General features: G+C 41.5%; 1 protein-coding gene across 2 annotated transcripts; it reads right to left on the bottom strand.

Annotated features, from left to right (window-relative positions):
* Positions 1 to 601: 601 nt before the first annotated feature.
* PDCD2L (programmed cell death 2 like) lies at positions 602 to 18,929 on the bottom strand. Of its 2 annotated transcripts, none has more exons than XM_068992814.1 (7): positions 18,808 to 18,929; positions 18,527 to 18,693; positions 18,320 to 18,380; positions 17,081 to 17,454; positions 15,911 to 16,021; positions 10,020 to 10,168; positions 602 to 732 (listed from the first exon to the last, which is right to left on the bottom strand). In XM_068992814.1, exons 1-7 carry the CDS (start codon positions 18,913 to 18,915, stop codon positions 602 to 604), a joined length of 1,101 nt encoding a protein of 366 aa, XP_068848915.1. In that variant the 5' UTR covers positions 18,916 to 18,929. The 2 variants fall into 2 exon arrangements, with proteins under 2 accessions (XP_068848915.1, XP_068848916.1); XM_068992815.1 differs by having other exon boundaries at positions 17,081 to 17,448.
* Between the last annotated feature and the right edge of the window lie 5,051 nt (positions 18,930 to 23,980).

Below are 23,980 nucleotides of genomic sequence, written 5' to 3'. Positions count from 1 at the left end.
AAGCAGGGAGAGGGCAAGGAAGCAGTCAATAACATAAAATCTAAATGGAGAGAGGGGAGATGAGTGGTAGGACACCACTCATCTGGGTAGGACACCCAGGGACAGCTGGGTGGAGGGACAATGTCCAGAAGAGACAAAAGGGGCAAGAGGTGGGAGTAGATGAGGGTGGGAAAGTGGGGTAGGCCTCAACAGCTAATGTCACAGGGCAGTAGCCTCAAGCAGCTGGAACAGTCCCAGCAGTATGCTCTGTCAGCATCCAGGGACAGCAAAGGTGCAGAGGCTGCAGGGGTAATACATGGCTAGCTGCTGCTCACAGCGCCTCAGCTGCTCTCCCTCCGAGAACCCATCAGGGTCTTCCATAAGATCACCTGCCCTGTGGGCTACAGAGGAGCCATGTTCTGAGCTGCCTCTGTGGACGCAGGCCACTGACCCTGAAGGGCTAACCAGCCCATAAACGAGAGGTTCTAAATCCTGGCTCCAGACCCAGCACAGGTGCCAAAAAGCAAACAGAAACAAGAGCTAATATAAACTCTGAGTCAAAATGAGGTAAAAACACAGTTTAAACATTAAAGTTTAATTTATGTAAATAAAAGGAAATGCACTACTTAAATAATAATTCATCTGGGTCCTCTTGGATAATACAGAATTCTTCCATGGGTGCCTGATCATTTTGAGGCCAGCAACTCTTCTCACATGTATAAATTAGAATGGTTCCGAATTCCACAGAAAGATCTGAAAAATACAACATAATCAGGATTCCAATAAAGAGAAAGTATTAGGAGATACACTCAATATTCAGTTTGCTTAGTGAATATAGCCCAGACACTGGAACAAGACTGCTTGGGTTCAAACCCAGCTCTACCACCTGGTGATTTCACCTCTATGATATTATTATGTATTTATCATGAAGATGATAAGATTACTGTGTGGAGTAAATTAGCTGGTACATATAAGATACTTGGAACAGAGCCTGGCACATCTTAAGTGTTATCTGTAAAGCAAAAAGGTTAAGCAGAAGAAGCTAATAGGAAGGAGAAGGATTGCTCAATATCAGGATAACCGATGTTGCCATAGGCAGTGGTTTTACCTTACAAGCTGAAAAATAATTACTTAAGGCAAAAACAGTGCTCATTAGCGCTCAGTCACAATACAATCACAGTATTCCTATAGAAAGTGACTGCCGATTAAAAAAAAACAGATAAGCAAAATATACTTTAAAAATATGGTACTTCCCAGGTGGTCCAGTGGTTAAAACTCTGTGCCTTCCACTGCAGGGGACATAGGTTCAATCCCTGGTCGAGGAACTAAGATCTTGCATCCTGTGTGGTGTGGCCAAATCTAGACTATTTGACATTGAAGATCATTTTAAAATGTCATGCTAACAGAACACTAAGTCCAAGAAAGGATACAGGCAAAAAGCAGAAAACAGATAAAAATTTATAGAAATGTATCAGTGGATGGAGCCAGGAAGAATGGCACTAAGAAAACGCGAGTAGTAAGAAAGCCTGTTGATATCAGAATAGGAAAACAGGAGTCAACAGGATGAGTTGAGCAACTGGTTTGGAGCAGCAAAGGAAAAATACTTTAAAAAAATGTAGGCAGGGCCTCCCTGGTGGCTCAGTGGCAGAGAATTTGCCTGCCAATGCAGGGACACGGGTTCAATCCCCGGGTCAGGAAGATCCCACATGCTGCAGAGCAGCTAAGCCGCTGAGGCAGTTATTGAGCCTGTGCTCTAGAGCGTGGGAGCCACAGCTACTGGCACCGGAGCACCCCAGAGCGCCTGCTGCGCAACTGGGGAAGCCACTGCCGAAGAAGCCTGCACACTGCAGCTATAGAGGAGCCCCCACGTGGCACAACTGGAGAAAAGCCCACGCAGCGCCAAAGACCCAGCAAAGCCAGGATAAATAAATAAAATTAAAAAAAAAAAAAGTAGGCAGTTGGGCCTTCCCTGGGGGTCCAGTGCTAGGACTCTGTGCTCCCAATGCAGAAGGCCTGGGTTCGATTCCTGGTTGGGGAACTGGATCCCACATGTTACAACTAAAGAGATAGCATGCTGCATACCACAACAAAGACAGAAGAGTCTTCGTGCTGCAACTAAGACCTGGAGCAGCCAAATAAATGAATATGCAAATAAATAAATAAATAGATTGAATGTAGGTGGTGATAATGAAAAGAAAGTCAAAGACAGTCCCCAAAAAGGGTGAAATAGAGCTGATTTTGAAGAAATAACCTGGTGAATTTGAGAAAATTCCCAACTAAAATGTGTAACAGGCAGTTTTTAGAGGGCATGAGAAGGCTGTAGCCTCAGTAATAGTAACCACCAGGACAGGAAAGAAGGAGGTGCAAAGAATCAGAGTAAGTATGAAATAGCTGAGTATTATACATGAACCCAGAGACCTCCCACAGTGGGGACTGAAGGGTGGGGAGGAGAAAGAGGCATATGGAGATCAAAACAGTCCCATTACACATGTAATGAAAAACATCAGCAACCACAAGAAACAGAAAAGACAGGTAAAATCTAATTACAGGTAGAAAGGAAAGGCTTCCGAGAAGTTCAATGAATGCAGAGGGAAAGAGAAAAGATGTTATCATGGAGTTGAGAAGAGAAAGGTGACCCAACCAACTGGTGTTGCTTCTACAGAAAAGCTACAAACTCAACAGAAAAGATATTCAGGGGAATTCTCTGGTAGGCTGGTGGTTAGAACTCCTCACTTTCACTGCCGAGGGTGTGGGTTCAACCCCTGGTTGGGGAACTGAGATCCTGCAAGCCGCACAGCATGGCCAACTTAAAAGAAAGAAAGAAAACAGAAGAAAAACTAAATATGCAGGTCCAAAGACCCATCCGATCCCATGATAAACAAAACTGCATGGGACTTCCCTGGTGGTTCAGTGGCTAAGACTCTGCCCTCTCAACAGGAGGCCAGGGTTCGATCCCTGGTCACGGAACTAGATCCCACATGCCTCAACTAAAAGTTCTCATGATGCAGCTAATGGTCCTGCATGCCACAACAAAAATCGAAGATCTCTCATGCCATACCTAAGACCTAGTGCAGCTAAAATAAGTAAATAAGAATTACAGAACAGTGGGACTGCAAGACCTGTTAGTTCACTGACAGGACTTCATGGATAAAGAAAGTTCTATGGGGTAAGTGTTAGTTACAAAGGGTGGAGGAGCATCAGTCCACCCTCAGACTTCTACAAAGCAACATTCAATGCCAAAAGATATCTATATGATCGTGAAAGATCTCAGGGATTTTCAGAAAAACATACTTCCCAGTGAGGCCCAGCCATGGGAGATGATAGGAGGTACCAGATAAAAGCGCTGGTGGGGCCCTCACTATTAGAAGGTGACAGCATGGGGTTGACCAAGTTTTGAAGAAAGAAAGTGGGGCTTAATAACTTTACATATAAGTTGTCCTTCAACTAGAAAGGCAGACTAGTTAGGGCTCAGACCTATGAGCCCTCTTTGAGGCAATTACATGATGGAATCCAACTAGGAGAGAACAGAATAAAGAATTCACAGGCTAAACAGCTATGAGAATTATGTCTACAGAATACAGATTGATAAACCTCGATAAAGCAAAACTGATACTAAAATATGTGGACATGGAGTAGGGTAAACATTTCCTTATCTATTAAAGGGTCAAATGCAAACTATTTAAAATTGAAATATGGAATGAATATAATTTTCTTAACTTCAGAGTTAAGGAACTCTTTTAGAAACTAGGGCCTCTTTTAATAAAGAACCCATTACCTAAAAAGTCTAGCAGCTGCTTCACTTGCACTTAATTTTTCTTATGTTAAATTTTCATGAATTTATTCTAGTACTTTAAATTAGTATTACTAAATCTTTTCCTTTTTAGAAAAAACATTTCTAGTCATACATCTGTTTTAACTTTCTGTCTGCATTTATGTCAAGAATGATGACTGGACTGATCCTACACATGTGCTAATGGTGATTTCCAAGGTTTACCAGGTATTTGCAGAAAATCTTCAATAGAAAACTCAGGGATCAAAATAAGAGGAGAAAAAAAGGTAAACTGCAAGAAACAGACAACACAGGAAACAAGTAAAAATTTAAAAAAACAGAACACATCCCAAAGATATGAAAGAAGATACTGAACTCATAAAAACAAACCAAAAAAGGGGAACTTATAAAAAGGCTTATACCCTATGAGTCAATGAGATTTATCCCAAGAATGAAAAGATGTTTAAACATACCAAAATCAGTGTAATATGCCACATTAATAGAATCAATACAATTACATGATATCTCAACTGATGCAGAAAAAAGCATTTAATAAAATTCAATACCCTGTAGTGATAAAAATCACTCAGTAAATGAGGAATAGAAGGTAAATTCCTCAATCTGAAAAAGGCCATATACATGAAACACTCACAGTTAACATAATACTCAATGGTGAAAAACTAAAAGCTATTCCCCTAAGACCAGGAACAAGACAAGGATACCCACTTTTGCAACTTATATTCAATGAAGAAGTTCTATACCAAGAGATGGGACAAGAAAAAGAAATAAAAAGGCATCCAAATCAGAAAGGAGGAAGTAAAATTATCTCTATTGATCTGATCTTTTTTCCAAGAATGCTTGTTTTTGTCTCTGTACTTACATTTCCACACCAACAAAACAAAATCAAATTATCTGCACTCAAATATTCTTATTAGAATAATGATAACAGAATCTGACCACAAACTCAGTTTTTCATCTTGATGTTTTCAAATAAGAATTGTTTAAAAAACATGTAGAACTCATCAGTTCCTAGGATAGTTACCAGAAAGTGATGATTTTTTTTTTTGGCGGTACCTCACGACTAGTGGAGCTTCCTTGACTAAGGACTGAACTTGCATTCCCTGCAATGGAAGTGGGGAGTTCTACCCAATGGACCAGGAGAGAAGCCTCTGAAAGTAACATATTTAAAGAAACTGAAATAGTAGTCTCCCAAGTTATTTTAGTTATTTTGTCCTAGAAATAAGTTACCCCTTTGAAAAATTATACTAAGATCAAACCCTGAAATGCTTTTCAATGTAGTAAAACTCACATGTTGTTATAATGTCCATATAGCTAATGATGTAGGTAAAGATAAACAGTGATCTCTTCTTACGTGTTTTTAGGGCTTCCCTGGTAGCTCAGCTGGTAAAGAATCTGTGGGCAATGCAGGAGAACTGGGTTCGATAACCTGGGTTGAGAAGATTCCCTGGAGAAGGGAAAGGCTACCCACTCCAGTGTTCTGGCCTGGAGAATTCCAAGGACTGTATAGTCCCTGGGGTTGCAAAGAGTCGGACACGACTGAGCAACTTTCAGTTTCACTTTCTTATGGGTTTAATGCAATTCAAAGAATATGTAAAAGGGTCCCAAGAAATCAGGTTAAATTGAAATATAAATTTAAGTTGGGAATATAAAAAGCAAACAGTTTTCCTTGCTTTTGATTGTGTACGAGAAGCAGCCCATGTGACAATTATGTCACATGACAAAGTGTGCTCATGTTAGGAACACTTCCATCACCACAGAGGAAAGAGTTACTGATTGTATTGAAATAAAAGAAAAAATGTACATGACGCATCTTAGGTAATTACTGATAAACTGGAAAAAGATAACGTTGACATAAGAAAGCCCGTCATCATGAGTGACTCGCTCGTTATGCAGGAGTGACTACGGCAGCTGTGCAAAGAGCTAGAAGCCATTATTCCTCAGCTGTGCATGATTTTGCCAAACGTGTGCCCTGGTTAGCTCATAATCTTAACAGACAAAATTTCTGCTCCTAAAATTAAACCACAATAACCTTTAAAATACTGTACAATGGATAAACATGTTTTGTGAATTCAGTAAGTATTTTCTAAAAAGTACTGTTCTAAAAAGTACTTTAACGTGTATACCTGTGGCGGATACATGTTGATGTATGGCAAAACCAATACAATATTGTAAATAGCCTCCAATTAAAATAAATAAATTAATATTAAAAAAGAAGAAAAAAGTACTTTAAATACACATATGAATACTCAGTGGTCATAAAAATCAAATGTAATCAGTCACTATTCCATGTAAAATACTTATATTTAGCAAACAGTAATATGTATGTGTGTACATATATGTACATATATATATATGTTTATGAAGCTCTAAGTCATCTCAGTGGTGTCTGACTCTTTGCAACTAAGCAAAGATACTGGAGTGGGTTGCCATGCCCTCCTCCAGGGGATCTTCCCGACCCAGGGATTGAACCCAAGTGTCTTACATCTCCTGCATTGGCAGGTGGGTTCTTAACCACTAGCGCCACCTGGGAAGCCCAGTAAAATATATATTAGGAAATACAGATGATCTGATATTATATGTAGAAAATCCTAACAAATCCACAGCAAAAAACTTGGTTCTGAACAGTTTTCTGTTGTTTTTATATCATCCTTAAAGGCTCCGCCCTAGCCTTTATTCTTTCCTTTCTTCTGTGAGTTTTGGTTGGTTGGTCTTCTTTTTCTAGTTCCTTAAGGTAAACAATTAGGTCACTGATTTGAGATTTTTCTTTGTTTTCAACATATGTGTTTAGAGCTCTTAAGATGACACGGTTGGGGACTTCCATGGTAGTCCAGTGGTCAGGATCCCATGTTTCTGCTGCAGGGGGCACAGGTTCCATCCCTGGGCGGGGAACTAAGATCCCACATGCTGCACAGTGCAGCCAAAAAATAAAGAAATTAAGACCCAGGGATGCCATTCAGAGGATATACCCCAAAAAACTAAAACCAGTGACTCAAATGTATCTGTATACCACTGTTCCCAGCAGCATTACTCATAGTAGCCAAAAGATGGAAAGCCCACCACCAACTTAAAGAATTTTAAAAATCTGTATTATACAGTGAAATCTGTATATCATGAATGAACTATAAAAAGGAAAGACATTTTGATACATGCTACAACATGAGCCCTGAAAACATTATGATAATGAAATAAGCAAGACACAAAGGGACGAATATCATATAATTCCACTTGTCAGGTATCTAGAATAGGCAAATTCAAAGAGACAGAAACAGAATAGAGGTTACCAGCAACTAAGGGAAGAGAAAATGGGCTAGGGCTGGGGGGGGCTCATTCTTTTAGGGGAGGGGCAGAGTAGTTAATGAGTACAGATTGATGTTTTTGTTTGGGATAACAAAAAATTTCTGGGAGTAAAATAGTGGTGACAGTTACATAACACTGTGAATATATTTAATATCACTAAATTATACACTTAAATGAATGGCTAAAATGGTCAATTTTTAAGTATGTTTTTAAGTATGTGTATTTTGTAACAGTTTTTCAAAAAATCAATTATATTTAAACATATTAATACTAGCAGCAAACATCAGAAACAAATTTTTTAAATGCCATTTACAATAGCATAAAAAAGCATTTAACACATAGAGACAAAACCGAAAAAAGATATGCAAGACTCTACACTGAAAAGTATAAGACTCTATTGCAAGAAATTAAAGAGAACCTAAATAAGTGGAGAGATATACTAGGTACATGGATTGGAAGACTCAGCATTGTTAAGACATCAATTCTCCTCGATCTGATCCAGAGAACCAATGCAATACCAAACAAAATCTTTTATTTTTAAGAAGTTGAGGAAATAGCAACCCACTCCAGTATTCTTGCCTGCAGAATCCCAAGGACAGAGGAGCCTGGCAGGCTGCAATCCATGGGGTCACAAAGAGTCAGACATGACTGAGTGACTGAGCATCCACACATAGAATGGCTACCTTATCGGACAGCTCAGTTAAAGAGTTAAGAAATAAAACGCAATTTTAAAAAAAAACCCACAGAAACGAAAATGATCTGGAAGAGGCAAAATATTTTTGAAAAGGAAGAACAAAGCTGAAAGACTGATACAACCAAGTTACAATTCCAACACTTTGGCCACGTGATAAGAAAAACTGACTCACTGGAAAAGACCCTGATGCTGGGAAAGACTGAAGGCAAAAGGAGAAGGAAGCTGCAGAGGATGAGATGGTTAGATAACATCATGGACTCAGTGGACAGGAATCTGAGCAAACTCTGGGAGACAGTAAAGGACAGGGGAGCCTGGCATGCTGCAGTCCATGGGATCCCAAGGGTCAGACATGACTTAGTGACCAAACAACAACAACAAATCTTACAAAGCTACAGTGGTCAAGATAGCGTGGCAGTGGCGTCAAAACAGAAAAACAGATTAATGGGACAGAATGCAGAATAAAGAGTACAGAAACAAAGTAACACACATATGGACAACCAATATCCAACAAAGGTAAAAGTACCTGAGCAGAGAAAGAATATTCTTATCATTAAGTGGTGCTGAAACAACTGGATATTCACATGGAAAAGAAGGAACTTGAACCATACTTCATACCATATATAAAATGTAACTCAAAATGGACACAAATCTAAATGTAAAACTAGAAACAAAACTTGTGTCCTTGGGCTAAGCAATCATTTCTTAGACAAGATATCAAAACATAATTCATATAAGAAAAGATTAATAAATTGGGCTTCAAAATTAAAAACAGGTTTTAAAAGGACAGTTGAGAGAATAAAAAGACAAGTCAGTACTTTATGGAAGGGGGAGAAAAAGGCACTGTTTTCATTGGAGAAGCCTAAAATACCAGCCAACATCAACAATCAGTGTTTAGAGAGGCACCCTTGATAAGATGAGTGAGATGAAGAAAATGGCACTTTACCCCACACCCCATGATTTTCTTCTCAATAATCTGCAGTCTCACTCTAATTATGAGAAAAAAAATCAGATGAATTCCAACAGAGGGATTGTCAAGATCATCAAAAATGAGGAAGTCCTGGGATGTCTCTGGCGGTGCAATGGCTAAGACCCCACACTCACAATGCAGGGGGTGCAGGTTTGATCCCTGGTCAGGGAACTAGATCCCACGTTCTACACCTAAAAATCCCACATGCTGCAACAAAGACCCGGTGCAGCCAAATAAATAAACAAATATTTCTTTTAAAACAATCTTGCTTAAGAAAAAATGAGGAAGTCTGAATTCTCATCACAGGCAAGAGACACACTAAGTGATATCCTGGATGGGCTCTTGGATATTAGGCAAAAACTAAGGAAATCTAAATAAACTATGGACTTTAGTTAATAATGCATTAATAATGGCTCATTAATTACAACAAAAGTACTATATTAGTATAAATTTATTTTAATAAAGGGGAAACTGGATGTGAGGTATATAGGAATTCTAGGTATTTATTTCTCAATTTCTCTGTAATTTGAAAGCTTCTAAAGAATAAAGCCTACACTTAAAAAAAAAAAAAAAGAAAGAAAGAAAAAAACCCAAAAAGAAAAATTGGCAAGCTAGACTTAGAGAAAATATTTGTACATTATATACCAGATGAAGGACTTGTATCCAGAATACATACAAAACTCTCAGAATTCAATAAGAAGACAAACTACCCAAATTTTAGAAAGAGAAAATGATTAGAACAGACAAAACATATATATAAACATATATAACAGAGAAAACATATAGTGATAAATCAGCACATGGAAATGATGCTCAAAATCATTAGTTATTAGAGAAATGAAACCATGAAAACCGTGCGCTATCGCTACACACCCGCGAGACTGAAATGAACAAGACAGACAGTATCGAGTATTGCCAAGGATGTGCAACTCTCACGTACTGTCAGTTGGGATGTAAGTGGCACAGGCTCTTTAGAAAACAAGGTGGCAGTGTCTTAAAGAGTTAAACACACACCTACCGCACGATTCAGCTGCTTTTCTCCTAGATACTTAATCCGAAAGCCTATGTCCATACAAAGGCTTGTACACAAATGTTCAAAGCAACTTTATTTATACTAGCCCCGAATGGAAGCAACAAATATGTCTCCTAAAAATAATTCTAATTTCCCAAATTTTCTGTAATGCTTATATTTTATAAGGAAACAAAGATGAAACACTAGGTTTTCATTTTCAAAATTAATCCCAAATTAGTGCCAGAAACCCACAAACTCGAATAAATAAAGGGCCTTTTACCTAAATTAGCACTTCTGAGCATGCTGACCAGTGCTGGCATAAGCTGAAACTCAAATATCCTTCGGGCTCCACAGTGCCTGCAGGCTGGGAGCTCAGTGACTTCTGATGTAGGGCAGGTCAAAAAAAGTGGTTCTCCACTCCAGGAGTACCTAGAACAAGGAGAAAAAGAATGCTGAATTAGGGCCACATACAAGTCACATGTTAACATCCAAGACTACACTTTATCAGTTTTGTTTCTTTCTTGGAGACTATCCAGAGCAAAACCAGAGAGCAAAGAAAATCCAAAGGCCCAGAAAACTAGCTGCAAGGCTGGAAATCACAGCAAGACATCTGAATTCTTATCAGTGCTTGATTTAAAGTCTAGATGAAGGCACTAAAGCTAATGTTGAACTGAATTTAACTAAAACCGCAACAAAGCCCAGACTGCTCAATTGCAGATTGAGACTCAGCTCCCCACAGTTCTGGTCTTACAGATAAAGGGGTGTGCACCCCTACGGGATGAGTATTAACTTCAGTATCTATTGTCCTCCAACATATAGTCTCCAGTAAATAATTTTTTAAGTTACTAGATATGCAAAGAAGCAGAAAAAACTAACCCATAAAGAAAATGAATACATGGAGAGCCATAGCCAAAATGATGAACTTTTCAGACACACTTTATGTTTTTAAAAATTTCATTGAAGTATAGTTGATTTACAATGTTGTGCTTAACTTCTGCTGTACAGCAAAGTGACTCAGTTGGACATATAAATACTTTTTCTTTCTTTTCCATTATGGTTTATCACAGGATACTGATTACAGTTCCCTGTTCCATGCAATAGGACCCTGATGGACAATATTTTTAAAACAACCACCAGACTAAGTCTCTCACTTCAATCACTCTTGTAATCAATGTACTTTACTATTTGCAGATTTAGTTCTTATTTCATTTTTGGGAAATTTCCTATTTTATCTTTCAGTATTGTTTTGGATCTATTTGTTGAGGTCTCTTCTTTGGACACCAGTTATATTTATAGTAGTTAAATTTATCCACCTTCCAAGATAACACCTTCTAATTGCTTTGTCTTTTTGTTCAGCATTCATGAGATTTTTGAAACTCTCTTCACATCAGTACTTTGATTTTCAGCCAAGTCGACTACTTCTAAATTTATTAGATATGCAATGTGTGGCTTGATTTCTTTAGCAATTCAACTTCCCTTGGCATCTTATTTTCTCAACTTTGAGCTCTTAGTTTTATTGAACACATTGTCTTACAAAGTTCTTCTGTATCTTGAAAACTCTGCTGGGAATTATGTGTTCCTCAGATTATCTTTTCTTCCAGATATGGTTCTTGGCTCATTTTTGAATCTACGATTCATTTCTCTGATTTTACTCCCAACAGTATGATTACATGGGTGGCCTGCCACTTTTCAGCTAGTTCATGCCTCAAGAGGGCAACTCTGTTTAGACCACCTGTTTGCTCCAAAACAGTGTGTGGGTTTTCTTGCTGACTTCCTGTCAATCACATCAGAGATCTGTTCTTTTCCCCCTCTCCAAACACATTTTTCATTTCTTCTCCTCTTCTGTAGGTGAATCGGAGTTGGGGTATAGTTCTGTAAGACTCAATGCAATCTACTAGAACACCTGGGCTTCATTTTTATTTCTGACATAGTGTAAAATGTCTTACATGTTGGGGGATACCACTCTAACGGGCAAGAAATTGCCCTTGACTTCTTGATCATTTCTGTAACGCATCATGGAACCCACCAACTTTTGCTTCTGAGAGGCAATTCCTAATTCCCTGTATCTTCACCCACACCACACCCAGTTGTGTGGCCAAAAGCCCTACAGCAGAAGATACACATTCTTCTCCTGTTTGCTTCTTTCCAGATTCAACATTATTACCACAATTCTCAGGATGCTATGGACTTATCAGTGGATTTTCAAGAAGTGAGAGAAGAAGGTTCAATGGCTAGAACTCACACTAAAGGTACAGAAATGTCTGTACCTTCCTCTGTGAAAAGAAAGTTAACTAAATACATGTGAGGCACCCAGAACTGTATTAGACGTTTGGTGATATCACATCCTGGATTGCCACTTTGAGGTTTTTTTTTTGTTTTTTTTTTTTTTAATGAATTTAGGTTAATAACTTCGCTAGTTAAAGTGAAGTGAAGTCGCTCAGTCGTGTCCGACTCTTCGTGACCCCATGGACTATACCCTACTGGACTCCTCCGTCCATGGGATTTTCCAGGCAAGAGTACTGGAGTGGGTTGCCATTTCCTTCTCCATGAGTTTTATAGTATTAAGTTTCTTTCCTTATTTCAATGCAGATGGAAGGGATTTTCTTTTTAAAGTTTGTTTTTTTCTACTTTATTTTTGGCTGATTTTTACTTTTTTATATTCACTGTAACCAGGTATTAGGATAGAAGGACCACTTCATTTTACTCTGACCACTGTCTCTAGACCCATTTTTCCATGTTTTCCCTGTGTTGTCATTTTTATATACTATAACCTGCTACATATGTCATTTCCTCTGAGAGCCTCTGTGACATCCTATTTAGAATAGTTAAATGTTTTATTTTCCTTATTTATCACTTGTGGAAATCATACAATGTATCTTTTTATTTTTAAACTCTCCCACTAGAAGGTAAAATCTATAAAAACATGGACTTTGTGTCATTTTCTGTTGTACCTGCAGCATCTATAATAGCTCCTAACATCTGGCTTAGACTCAGTAAATACTAGCTGAATGAATGAACATAGCTCACATGAACGAACATCCTTCCAAACATCCTACAAAGTAGGCATTAGGCCCATTTTACAGAAGAGTGAATAGTCATCTGCCCCAAGGCCAAGTCTTCTAAGACCAAAACCAAGGTTCTTTTCATCCCTACCATGTTTGAAAATGTACTGGTATCACAAATACCTATTATATGTAGGCACTATGCTCTGCATGAGAATAACATACTGTTCTCACTGCCAAAGATCATGAATACATATGTACACCAATACTATTAAGAGATCCTTATAGATCTCTGCTTCCCCAAAACAGCATAGTGGGTTTCAAACAACAGTCAGTATTTATGGATGTTGTACAGAGGATTTTCATCATCACCTCATTTAGTTCCCAGAAGAATCCTATGAAATAGGTAGTTGCATTATCATCCTCATTTTAGAGATGAGGCACTGAGGATAAGAAAGGTTAAGTGAATTTGCCCATGGACCTTCAACTAGAAATGGAAAACCCAGGCCTTGAACTTCCAAGACCTCTTATTCAATATCCTCTGGGCAGTTGTTACTCATTACAAAGGATGTCTTTGGTATAAGGAACTTGTAAAGTAGAATGCACAAGGGAAATAAAACCAAAACTACTATAACGAAGATTTAGTTTCAAAGATGTATATCAAACTGACAAGGACACACTCTGTAGTCTAAGAACAATCAAGACTCCACACCCCAAATAACACCCTCCTAAATCCCCATCTCCAGCATTGCATCAACACTTATCCAATTTCACAAGCCAGAAGCTCAAAACCACTTTGTTGCCTTCCAATCTTTTACTCTCATATCCAAGGGTCACCAAGAACTGCCATTATACAAATATCTTCCAAACTCATTTCCTGTTTCCCACATCCTCTGCCTTGATCCAAAACCTTATACCATCTCTCATCTGGATTTCTTGAATCTCGAGTGATCATATCACTCCCCTGGTATCCACTGGCTACAGAATAAAATACAAATTCTTTAGTAAGAAATGGATTGAAAACATACCTAATCCATGCCAGTACTAGACACCAAGTCTGGGGAGTACCCAGTCTGTCAAAGAGGACAACAAGGGTGTGTGTCCTAAAGGAGGTCAAGGTGTGGAGCTGTGGGAGGCAAGAACCAAGCTGTTCTCACTTCAGACACCATGGTGCCCAGCCCATTGGCTTGCCCCTATCCCACCATGATGCACTTGGCCATCTTTTTCCTTAATTAGTTACCTCTGTGACACAAAGCATCCTTGGCCTTTATCCTACAGGATAGGGGCTAGGGGCTCCAAGCGTGTCTCCCGCATGGTGCCTTCCCTGATGAAACAAGGCAAAGGCCCCTGGTCCCTCCTCTGGGTTGCTGGCACCCTTGTTCACATCTCTGTTGGGCACCTATCATAGCATATAGTGTCCTGTCTCCTCTGAGCAGACCAGGTACTTTTGTGACCAGCAACAAGACCGGTTGTTATTGGACCAACTCCAAGCCCAGCACACAATAACTCAGCCCTATAGGAGGAGAGGATGAGTGTGAGCATTGAGTCTCATCAGTGAAGAGGCCCCTCCCGAGGGGTGGTCTCCACCTAAGAATTACTGCCACCACTGAGGGGCTACATGCTTAAGTCATTGGTTTAATCTGAAAATTCTGGTGAAGGTTTCATAATTTGGGCATGTTTTCAACACAGCATCTCTAGTTGTCATGCCTAATTAAAGTAAGGAGAAATAAAGTGAATTATCATCAATAAAATTAGGATGCAAGAATCAAGAGTAAAGTCTGACTTTGTACTTAGGAGTAAAAACTACAATCAAACTATATCTATCAGGAACCTTTAAACTTCAAAATTTCGCTCCTCAATTTCACTCCTAGAACTAGCTTAAACAGAAATCACTACCACATTCCAGGAGTTGTGAACAGGATGCAGGATGCATACTGCAGCACTGAACTCTGCAAAACTGAAACCAGATGGAAACAGTTAAACACCCAACAATACTGCCACAAGTACAGTCAAAAAACAAACAGGCCCAGAAAGTAAGTCATAATGATTTTAATCATACAAAATTAATCATAGCAATCTCTCTAATATATAAAAAGTCCCTAAAAATCAAAAGGAACAAGAACTTATGGAAAAACGGGTAAAGGTTATGAGTAGACAATAGGGAGGCCAAAAAGGTTTCTGTAAGATCTCACAGAAAAACCTGAACAAACTTTTGGCTCACCCAACAAAAGTAATTCCACAACACAGAGGAAGATATTCGTAAGAAAAAAATCAGGTAAAATTATACCAAGAGGCCCTTTTTCACCTTGAATTGACAGAAATACAAAAGCATGAAGCTCACCCTGCTGGCAAGGCTATGGGAAAACAAGCACGTATAGGTTGCCAGTAGGAATTAAAGATCATACATTGCCAGCAGGAATTAAAGTCCAATGGGAGAAAACTGGGTGCTATCAATTAAAACCACAATTGCGTAAACCCCTCTGCTTAACTGTGCCATTTCAGGAAATGCATCCTAGAGAACAAGTAAAATGGACATGGGACTACAGTAACTTTTTTCTTAAAACAGTTCTCAATGTTCTTAAAAGATACAGTAATAGATAATAGCACAGTTAAAAAAGAAGGAAACGGAATGTTTCTTGAATGCTTTCTTGTGATTAAAAACAAGGAAAGTAACATGTAACATTTGCTTTGACATGCATAAAGAAATTATATAAGCACACATAGGAAACTAACAACAGTGATGACCTGAGTAGATATGAATAGTAGGAAAGGAATTATTTCATTATATTTATACATATATGCACATGTACATACTTTTGTTTTTGAGGCTTAAAAATGGGTTTTACCTATTGAATATTTAAATTTAAAACAGAAGAAAATCACTTGGAAGAATTTTTAATACATAGGGAAACCCTCAATACCAACAAATGTTTATGAAAAGAGAATAGCTATATTCCATGACCCCAGTTACCAACAACAAAAGAATACCCACAATACCTACTTATACATCTAGATATGTGAAAAAAAACTAAATACACTAAAATCTTAGCTTCTTGGTTTGGGGAATATTGTGGATTTCGGTTTTCTTGTCCTACTTTTCTGTGTTTTCCTAACTAGCACACATTACTTTTATCACCAAGAAAAACAATAAAAGAAAATATGCCTTTACCTTAAAATCTGCTCCTGACAAGCAGCAATTCTCTTCATGAATTTGTAAAACATCTTATCTCCACTTTTAATTATAGTCTTCTCATATTTTTCATCACCATCACTAGACAGACTAAAAAGAAAACCATAAAACACTGTTGTGTGTCTACATTCAGAGAATTACTGTATTTAGAACAGGACGCAGGGAATTCCCGGGTAGTCCACTAGTTAGGACTCCACATTCTCACTGCTGAGGGCCCATACTGAATCCCTGGTTGGAGAACTAAAATCCCACAAGCTGCTCTGGGCAGCCTAAATAAAGAAATACATTTTTAAAAAAGAAAACAGAGTACACTTTTTAAAAACTTTACCACAGTAAAATATACATACATAACTTAGAAATCATAAGTTTAATACTTTATAATGAATAACAGTAACCCCCTGCCCAACTTTCTCCCCAGCCCTGCTTCTTAGCCATTTTCAACACTGGATAATTATCTGCAATGTAAAAAGTCATCATGGGGCTTCCCTGGTGGTTCCGTGGTTAAGAACCCACCCTGCAGTGCAGGGGAGGCTGGTTCAATCCATGGTCCAGGAAGATTCCCCCATATCTCACGACAACTAAGCCCATGCACCACAACTACTGAGCCCAGGCTCTCGAGACCCGGCTCCGCAATAAGAGAAGCCACTGCAACGAGAAGCCTGCACACTGCAGGCAGAGAGGAGCCCCCACTCGTCGCAACTAGAGAAAGCCCGTGTACAGCAACAAAGACTCAGGGCAGCGAAAAATCAATAAATTAACAAAATAAAAGTCATATACCCACTGGCTCTTGTCAGGTCTTTCTCCATTACGGAGTATTTTCAAACACCAACACGTCTTTGTGCACCCCAACGCTATCTTGAAAATGCTTATAAATGAAACACTCTGGTCATTTTCGTGAGAGTCCTTATAAATAAAACCAAGTGTTTTCAAGCTAACTCAAGGGTGGCTCATAAGATTTCCTCGTCTCTGTCTCCCTTTCTAACCCAAGAGGAGTGAAGCAGACAGGTCCTACACACCTGTCCGTGTGTCGGACCTGAAAAAGTTCTGCCTGAAAAAGTATCCCCAGTTTTGAGGATAAAATCAAAGAGTACCCACTCTGGCAGCCTCCTGATCAAACCACCTCTCAAACTCAACAGCACACAGGCTCACCTTTGGGAAAGCAGGTGTTCCATATCAACTCCTTCTCTCTGCTGATACTCCCTCAGAAGGCTCTGAGCATGGTCCAGACTGACAAAGTCCGTGTAGTCATCCTCATCAACGACACAGATGTAGTAGGGCACGAACTGCGGCACCACAGGAGGCAAGACGGGGCCTTCCCCAGGAGGTGCAGGAGGAGCAACACCTGGGACAGCATCCTGCAGGCGGAGGTCCTGGAGCTGGGAGGTCCAGTCTCTGTCCCTGGCATTGCTCGAATCATTTCCAAAATCCGAGACAGGCTGCGGTGGAGACGCTTCCTCACTGTCACTTCCCCAGTCATCTGCACCTTGACACCAGTCCTCAGCTGTGAGGCCATTTTCCTGTTTCTGGAAAAATACCCAGTGAATGAGGTTCAAGCACACTGTTCCCTCGGCTTCCTGAGCCACCTAATCCTTCACCTTCCTGAAGGAACCTTACTTAACACCTGCCCCTCCCACTCCAGCACCTCCTGGTTTACTCAAAAGCATGTTGGAGGTGACGAATGTTGTGTTTCCTTCTCAGGGGTGCTGTGGCAGATATACTATGGTGGTTTCTTCAACATCTCTTTCAGTTGTGCTTCATGCACTGCAGAAGCTGGTAAGAAAGAACTACATTTCCCAGACTCCTAAGCAGCTAGGGTTCTATATACAGTCAGGGGTTCTGCTCATAAGGAACACTAGAGAGACAAACTTAGCAGAATGAAGTAGAAAGTGACCATGACGCAAAAGGCAGCTGGTGTGTAGATGGAGGCAGAGCAAGGCTCTGGAGTCAACAGTGCTGACAAGGGCAACTTCATCAGAATACATCTGGGCTTCCAGACTGCATGGGAGGTGTCATGGTAGCTCCCTGACAGGACAGTTCTGAGGTGTAGTTCTGCACGCCACTCCTGGAGTAATTTCTTCCAGCCTATCTAGTAAGATAAGGAAAAACTTAACTTTAAATCAGCCTCAGCTATAAAAAGTCAAAACGCTTTTCTATTATCTGCAATTGAACCCCAAGAAATATAGGCAAACACCACCTTTTTATTTCTATTATTGGTAGCACAATGCTTCGCACACATTAAGAACTCAGTGAATTTATAAGCAACATTTGTTGGCAAAGAAAAGCTGGATTTTGTTCTGCAGTCCTATCTTTGCAGGCAGTCCACGGGGTCGCAAAGAGACACGATTTAGCGACTAAACAACAACAATATGATGGTCACAACTGCGTTACCTGAGCGTTCTGAGTCTCTTTCTCTCTCATCTGCAGGCACTGGGAGCGGAACACCTTCCAACTTCATAATAAAGAAAAACTGCGGTGAGGACTCCATCGCCAACTGCCGGAGGGCTGGCCAGTCCCCTCCCGGTGCACCTGGCGCGGCCGCCGCTCCCGCCCACTCGACATAAATCCCGTGGGCAGCTCCGCTACTTCCCCGCCTACCTGCGCGCCCCGCCGCTACCGCACCCAGGGCGAGGGCAAGCGAACACGTGCAGGAGCCGATGAAAAGGAGAGCCTTCCAGCGGGCAGTACACCTGCACGACGAGGGCAAGCGGCTGCCGGCACAGTTCACACACCGGCCTCGGAGCTGCCACGGCGGGCAGGGCGTCCTGAGGACAAGGAAGGCGCTCAGACCCTGACTTTGTCCAGGGACCTCGCCCACTCCCTCACCCCGTAGCCCAACACCAGTTCCAGCCGACCCCGGCTCCCGCGCCCCACCTCACCGGAATGCCGCCCAGCTTGCTTGCGGTCCAGGCGCTCGGCCCCGTGGGACGGCCGTGCACTGCAGCATCTCGAAGCCCGAGCAGCACTGGCTTCCGAACGGCCGCCATGACGGCCGGGAGAACACGTGAAGAGGCGGGCTACGGCAGCCGAGAGGGTGCGCCTCTCTGCGCATGCGCTTCGCTGACGCCTGTGGGACAGCCCCGCCCCTCCTAGACCTTTCGGGCGATGTAATTTGGAGTTCTAATATGACCAACCTAGATAGCAGATTCAAAAGTAGAGACATTACTCTGCCAACAAAGGTCCGTCTAGTCAAGGCTATGGTTTTTCCTGTGGTCAAGTATGGATGTGAGAGTTGGACTGTGAAGAAAGCTGAGCGCCGAAAAATTGACGCTTTTGAACTGTGGTGTTGAAGAAGACTCTTGAGAGTCCGTTGGACTGCAAGGAGATCCAACCAGTCCATTCTAAAGGAGATCGGTCCTGGGATTTCTTTGGAAGGAATGATGCTAAAGCTGAAACTCCAGTACTTTGGCCACCTCATGCGAAGAGTTGACTCATTGGAAAAGACTCTTATGCTGGAAGGGATTGGGGGCAGGAGGAGAAGAGGACGAAAGAGGATGAGATGGCTGGATGGCATCACTGACTCGATGGACGTGAGTTTGAGTGAACTCCGGGAGTTGGTGATGGACAGGGAGGCCTGGCGTGCTGCGATTCATGGGGTCGCAAAGAGTCGGACACGACTAAGCGACTGAACTGAACTGAAGTTCAATATCCTGGATCCCAGATGTGTTTTTTCCCTAGTAATCCGCCACGAAAGGAAATAGGTACCGTCTACTGTGAGGTATCTTGCCGAGTTTTATCTAAAATCAGGGGGTACTTCCCTGGCGGTCTGGTGGCTCTGACTCCGAGCTTCCAATGTAGTGGCCGGGGTTCGACCCCTGGTAGATTCCACTTGCCCAAGGGGCAGCCTCCCCCCAAAATTGGGGGGATAGCACATTCCTAAACAACCCCCCACCCCACCCCCGGAAAAAAAGAAAAAAAAGAGAGTCCTAAATTTTTAGAGAAAAAGATGTAGAAAGTATTAGTCGTTCAGTCGTGTCTCTTCGAGACCCATGAACTGTAGCCCACCAGGCTCCTCTGTCCATGGAACTCTCCAGGCAAGAATATTGCAGTAGGTTGCCATTTCCTTCTCCAGGGGATCTTCCTGACCAGGGATCAAAGCCCGGTCTCCTGCATTGCAGGCAGATTCTTTATCATCAGAGCCACCAGGGAAGCCCACATTTTTTAGACACATTGAAATGCCTATACTGTAGATGAAATGATATATCTGGGGGTTGGTACGTGATGGAGGGGTCGTAGATGAAATAAAATTGGCCCTGGGTTGATAATTGTTCGAATTTGGTATGAGGCACAGGGTGGTCTGTTATACTATTTGAATTTTATATGTTCGAGTTTTTCCGTAATAAAAATTTTAAGATGCCTGTAGCACACCCAGGGAATTTTAAAAAGGTAATGCTAAGTGAAAGAAGCTAGATACAAAAGGCCACGGTTCTGGAAAAGGTAACTTTGTAGTCAAATCGATGCTTGCCAGAGTTTGGGTTTAGGGGGCAGAGATTGACCACAAAAGGGTGCCAGAACTTGGGGTGATGAAAATGCTGAAGATCTCACTTGTGCTGGCTACATGACTGGATAGAATTGTCAGAACTGTACACCAAAGGAAGATGAATTTTACTATATGTAAATTACACCTCAATAAATTGGACTTAAAAAAAGCATGTTGCAGAAGTACTATTTCAGGCTTTGTACCATGGTGTGTAAAAAAATAAAAAAGACACAGGTGCCTCCTTTTGTTTGACTCCAGCCCCAGCGAGGACTTGGAGCTGAAGCCTGGTTTACTCCTGGTTTATTACTGCCAATCTGATGGCTTTACAGATACTGTGAAGTCCAATCTTGCTGTTCTCATCATGTCTATCCAAAATGGTTGGATGACTTGGTAGATAGTTGTTATTTTAGCTAAATATTTCCCAGGATACATTCCTAAATTACTGCAGTAAGAAACAAACTTCAAAATTCTTCCTGGGGATTTCTCTGGTGGTCCAGCGGTTAAGACTCTGTGCTTCCACTGCAGGAGGCACGAGTCCAACCCCTGGTCAGGGAACTAAGATCCCACATGCCCCCCCCAAAAAAATTTTTGAAGTCTTCTTATTCTTGCTAACATAGCAATATCTCCTCCAGCAAAAGGCCACATTCTGGAAAAGGTAAACTTTTGGTAATTAAATTGATGGTTGCCAGTTACTGAGCTCCCTCCAACGTCATCTGATTATATCATAACACTACCTATTACAGCCTCTCCATCGTGTGATCACAGCATGAAGGTTTATTACGTAAGAGGAATTTTTAATATGTGAATTACTACTGCATTCCAGAATTCCAGAAGCAATTTAAAAGCAATTTGACACTGGCATTATTGTGAAGTCCTTGGGAAGAGTCCTTGCATGTGTGAGACTTGGAAGTGTCTGACTTAATTCACGATTTTGTAGGGTTTGGGCCTCCTGACAAACTCACAGAAATCATCAAATGATGATACAGTTGGTATTTGAGGAAATACAGAATGAAGATGTTGAACACTGCTTCAGTCTCACCCAAAGAGCTGTTTGTGATGGTTAATTTTACATGTCAAGTTAACCAGGCTAAAGAATGCCCAGATAGCTGGTAAAAACATATTTTCTCTGATTGTCTGTGAGGGTGCTTCAGAAGAGAATAGCCTACTTGAATTGGTAGACTGAATAAAGATCTGCCCACTATAATGTGAGTGGGCATTCTCCAATCTACTGAGAGCTCAAAGAGAACAAAACGATGGAGAAAAGATGAATTTTCTCTCCTTCTTGAGCCAGGACAACCACCTTCTTCTGCCCTTGTACATCAGAGCTCCTGGCTCTCAAGCCTTCAGACTCTGAACCTTAACATCAGTGGCCTGTTGGTTTTCATGCCTTCAGGGTCAAACTGAATTATGCCCCCTGGCTTTCCTGAGTCTCCAGCTTGTAGACAGTATATTGTGGGATTTCTCAGCCTCAATAATCGTGTAAGCCTCCTCCCATAAGAAATCTCCTCATTCACCTATATAGAAATATACAGACACATCCTATTGGTTTTGCTCCTCTGGAGAACTCATATACTATTCAAGACTCGCAACAACTGGCAGCCACAGAGTAAGTGGACGCTGCAAGTGATGAGCAAAATAAGGTAGGGCCGAGGGACATGTGCCCAGTTGGTGGTTTCCAGGTCCTCTTCCTCCTGACATGAGACGTGGCAGCTGGCCTAGAACTCGGGGGTCTCACTGCTACAAGATCCTTTGTGTGAAACCAAGTCAGCCTGAGATGGTCTGCCACCAGGATTTTCCTCTCTGCAAGTTTGTGTGTGCTTGCTCTTTTGTAATAGAGAAGTGCCTTTGCTGGGAATACAGCTCACTTTTCCTCAGCTGTATTAAGGAGGTGGGTTAGCAGGGGTTTCAACAGAGCTTGAGTGTTGAAGAGCCTCTATCACTTCTGCAAAAGTGGGGAGAGAAGTGGATGTTCACTCTGGGAATAAAAAAAGAATCTCACTTCACCAGTAGGAAGATGAGAAGTGGTGACAACTGCTATTACTTTAGGTGGACATTTGCACCTATATGGTCACTCTACAATCAGGGTATTCCTTCCTTTCATGGGTGCAGTTTGTCTTCTTTTTATACAAGTCCTGACTTTTCCGTTTTGAGGAAGGAGTATGACCAAGCCAGTTCAGTTCAGTCACTCAGTTGTGTCTGACTCTTTGCGACCCCATGAATAGCAGCACGCCAGGCCTCCCTGTCCATCACCAATTCCCGAAGTTCACTCAAACTCACGTCCATCGAGTCGGTGATGCCATCCAGCCATCTCATCCTCTGTCATCCCCTTCTCCTGTCCCCAATTCCTCCCAGCATAAGAGTCTTTTCCAATGAGTCAGCTCTTCACAGGACAACTCAAATACAGGCAGCCCAGAAGATGGGGTCAAGGCCACCCTGATGACAGGGTCGAGGGCAGCAGGGCCTTATGAGGGGCAGTAGTTTTCCTGGTTGAGATCATTCTGTGTCATGGTCTAGGGTATAGGTCTGGAAAGCTCAGCCTCTAGCCTGCCCATCATTTCTGCTCATCATTTTTTTTCAATCTTACTTATTTTGGGCTAATTTATTTTGGGCTTCCCTTGTGGCTCAGCTGGTGAAGAATCTGCCTGCGATGCAGCCACCTGGGTTCAACCCCTGGGTTGGAAAGATCCCCTGGAGAAGGGAAAGGCTGCTCACTCCAGTATTCTGGCCTGGAGAATTCCATGGACTGTTTAGTCCATGGGGTCGCAAAAAGTCAGACATGACTGAGCAACCTGCACTTCACTTCACTTCATTTTTGGCTCTGCTGGATCTTCATTGCCACGCCAAGTCTTCTCTAGTTGCAGTGAGCTGGGGCTGCTCTTTAGCGATGCACAGGCTTCTTATTGAGGTGGTTTCTGCTTTCGGGTACAGGCTGTAGGGCGCTCAGGCTCAGCAGTTGTGGCTCCTGGGCTCTAGAATTTAGACTCAGCAGTTGCAGTGCATGGGCTTAGTTGCCCCATGGCATGTGGAATCTTCCTGGACCAGGGACTGAACCCATGTCCCCTGCACTGGCAGGCAGATTTTTAACCACTGGATGACATGGCAAGTCCAAACAATTCTTTACATGAAATTCCTTTTCAGCTAAGTTGGCCAGAAGTATTATTTAATCTTGAATAGAAGTACCTTAAATAGAAGATAAAGAGCAGTCTGTTCAAAATTCCTTTTTTTTCAATATCTACCTTATAAAAGGAAAGTATTACCTGAGCACCTGGCCAGAAGTTATCAGTCACTCTTGATCTGGGCCAGGAATCCATCCAAAAGAGACAAAATCTCACTGTGGTTTTAAAAACCGTTCAGCACATGGAAGGATACAGTCCCTTCCAAAGCCACAGAGGTGAGCAGTGTAAGAAGATGGAGAAGAGATCCAGCTGCAGAGGCCAAGCTGCCCTCGAGACATGGACAGTGCTCCGCTGCACCCACTCTCTTCTCAAGGGACCATCTTCCAGTGTGGATCTGCTCACCAATTACAGTCACGCCTCAGTCAAGGCAACCACTCTTCCTACTGGGCACCTTGA

The sequence above is a fragment of the Capricornis sumatraensis genome, chromosome 20 (assembly GCF_032405125.1).
Source record: "Capricornis sumatraensis isolate serow.1 chromosome 20, serow.2, whole genome shotgun sequence".
Classification (NCBI taxonomy): Eukaryota; Metazoa; Chordata; class Mammalia; order Artiodactyla; family Bovidae; genus Capricornis; species Capricornis sumatraensis.
This window is presented reverse-complemented; position numbering and strand designations above follow the sequence as displayed.

Excerpts from the sequence above, each read along its gene's own strand:
- PDCD2L (XM_068992814.1), bottom strand. The coding sequence starts at position 18,915 with ATGGCGGCCGTTCGGAAGCCAGTGCTGCTCGGGCTTCGAGATGCTGCA. Across the intron at positions 18,694-18,807 it reads GCAAGCTGGGCGGCATTCCG|GACGCCCTGCCCGCCGTGGC; the intron begins GTGAGGTGGGGC and ends CCTTGTCCTCAG. Across the intron at positions 10,169-15,910 it reads TGTCAGGAGCAGATTTTAAG|GTACTCCTGGAGTGGAGAAC; the intron begins GTAAAGGCATAT and ends TCCTTGTTCTAG.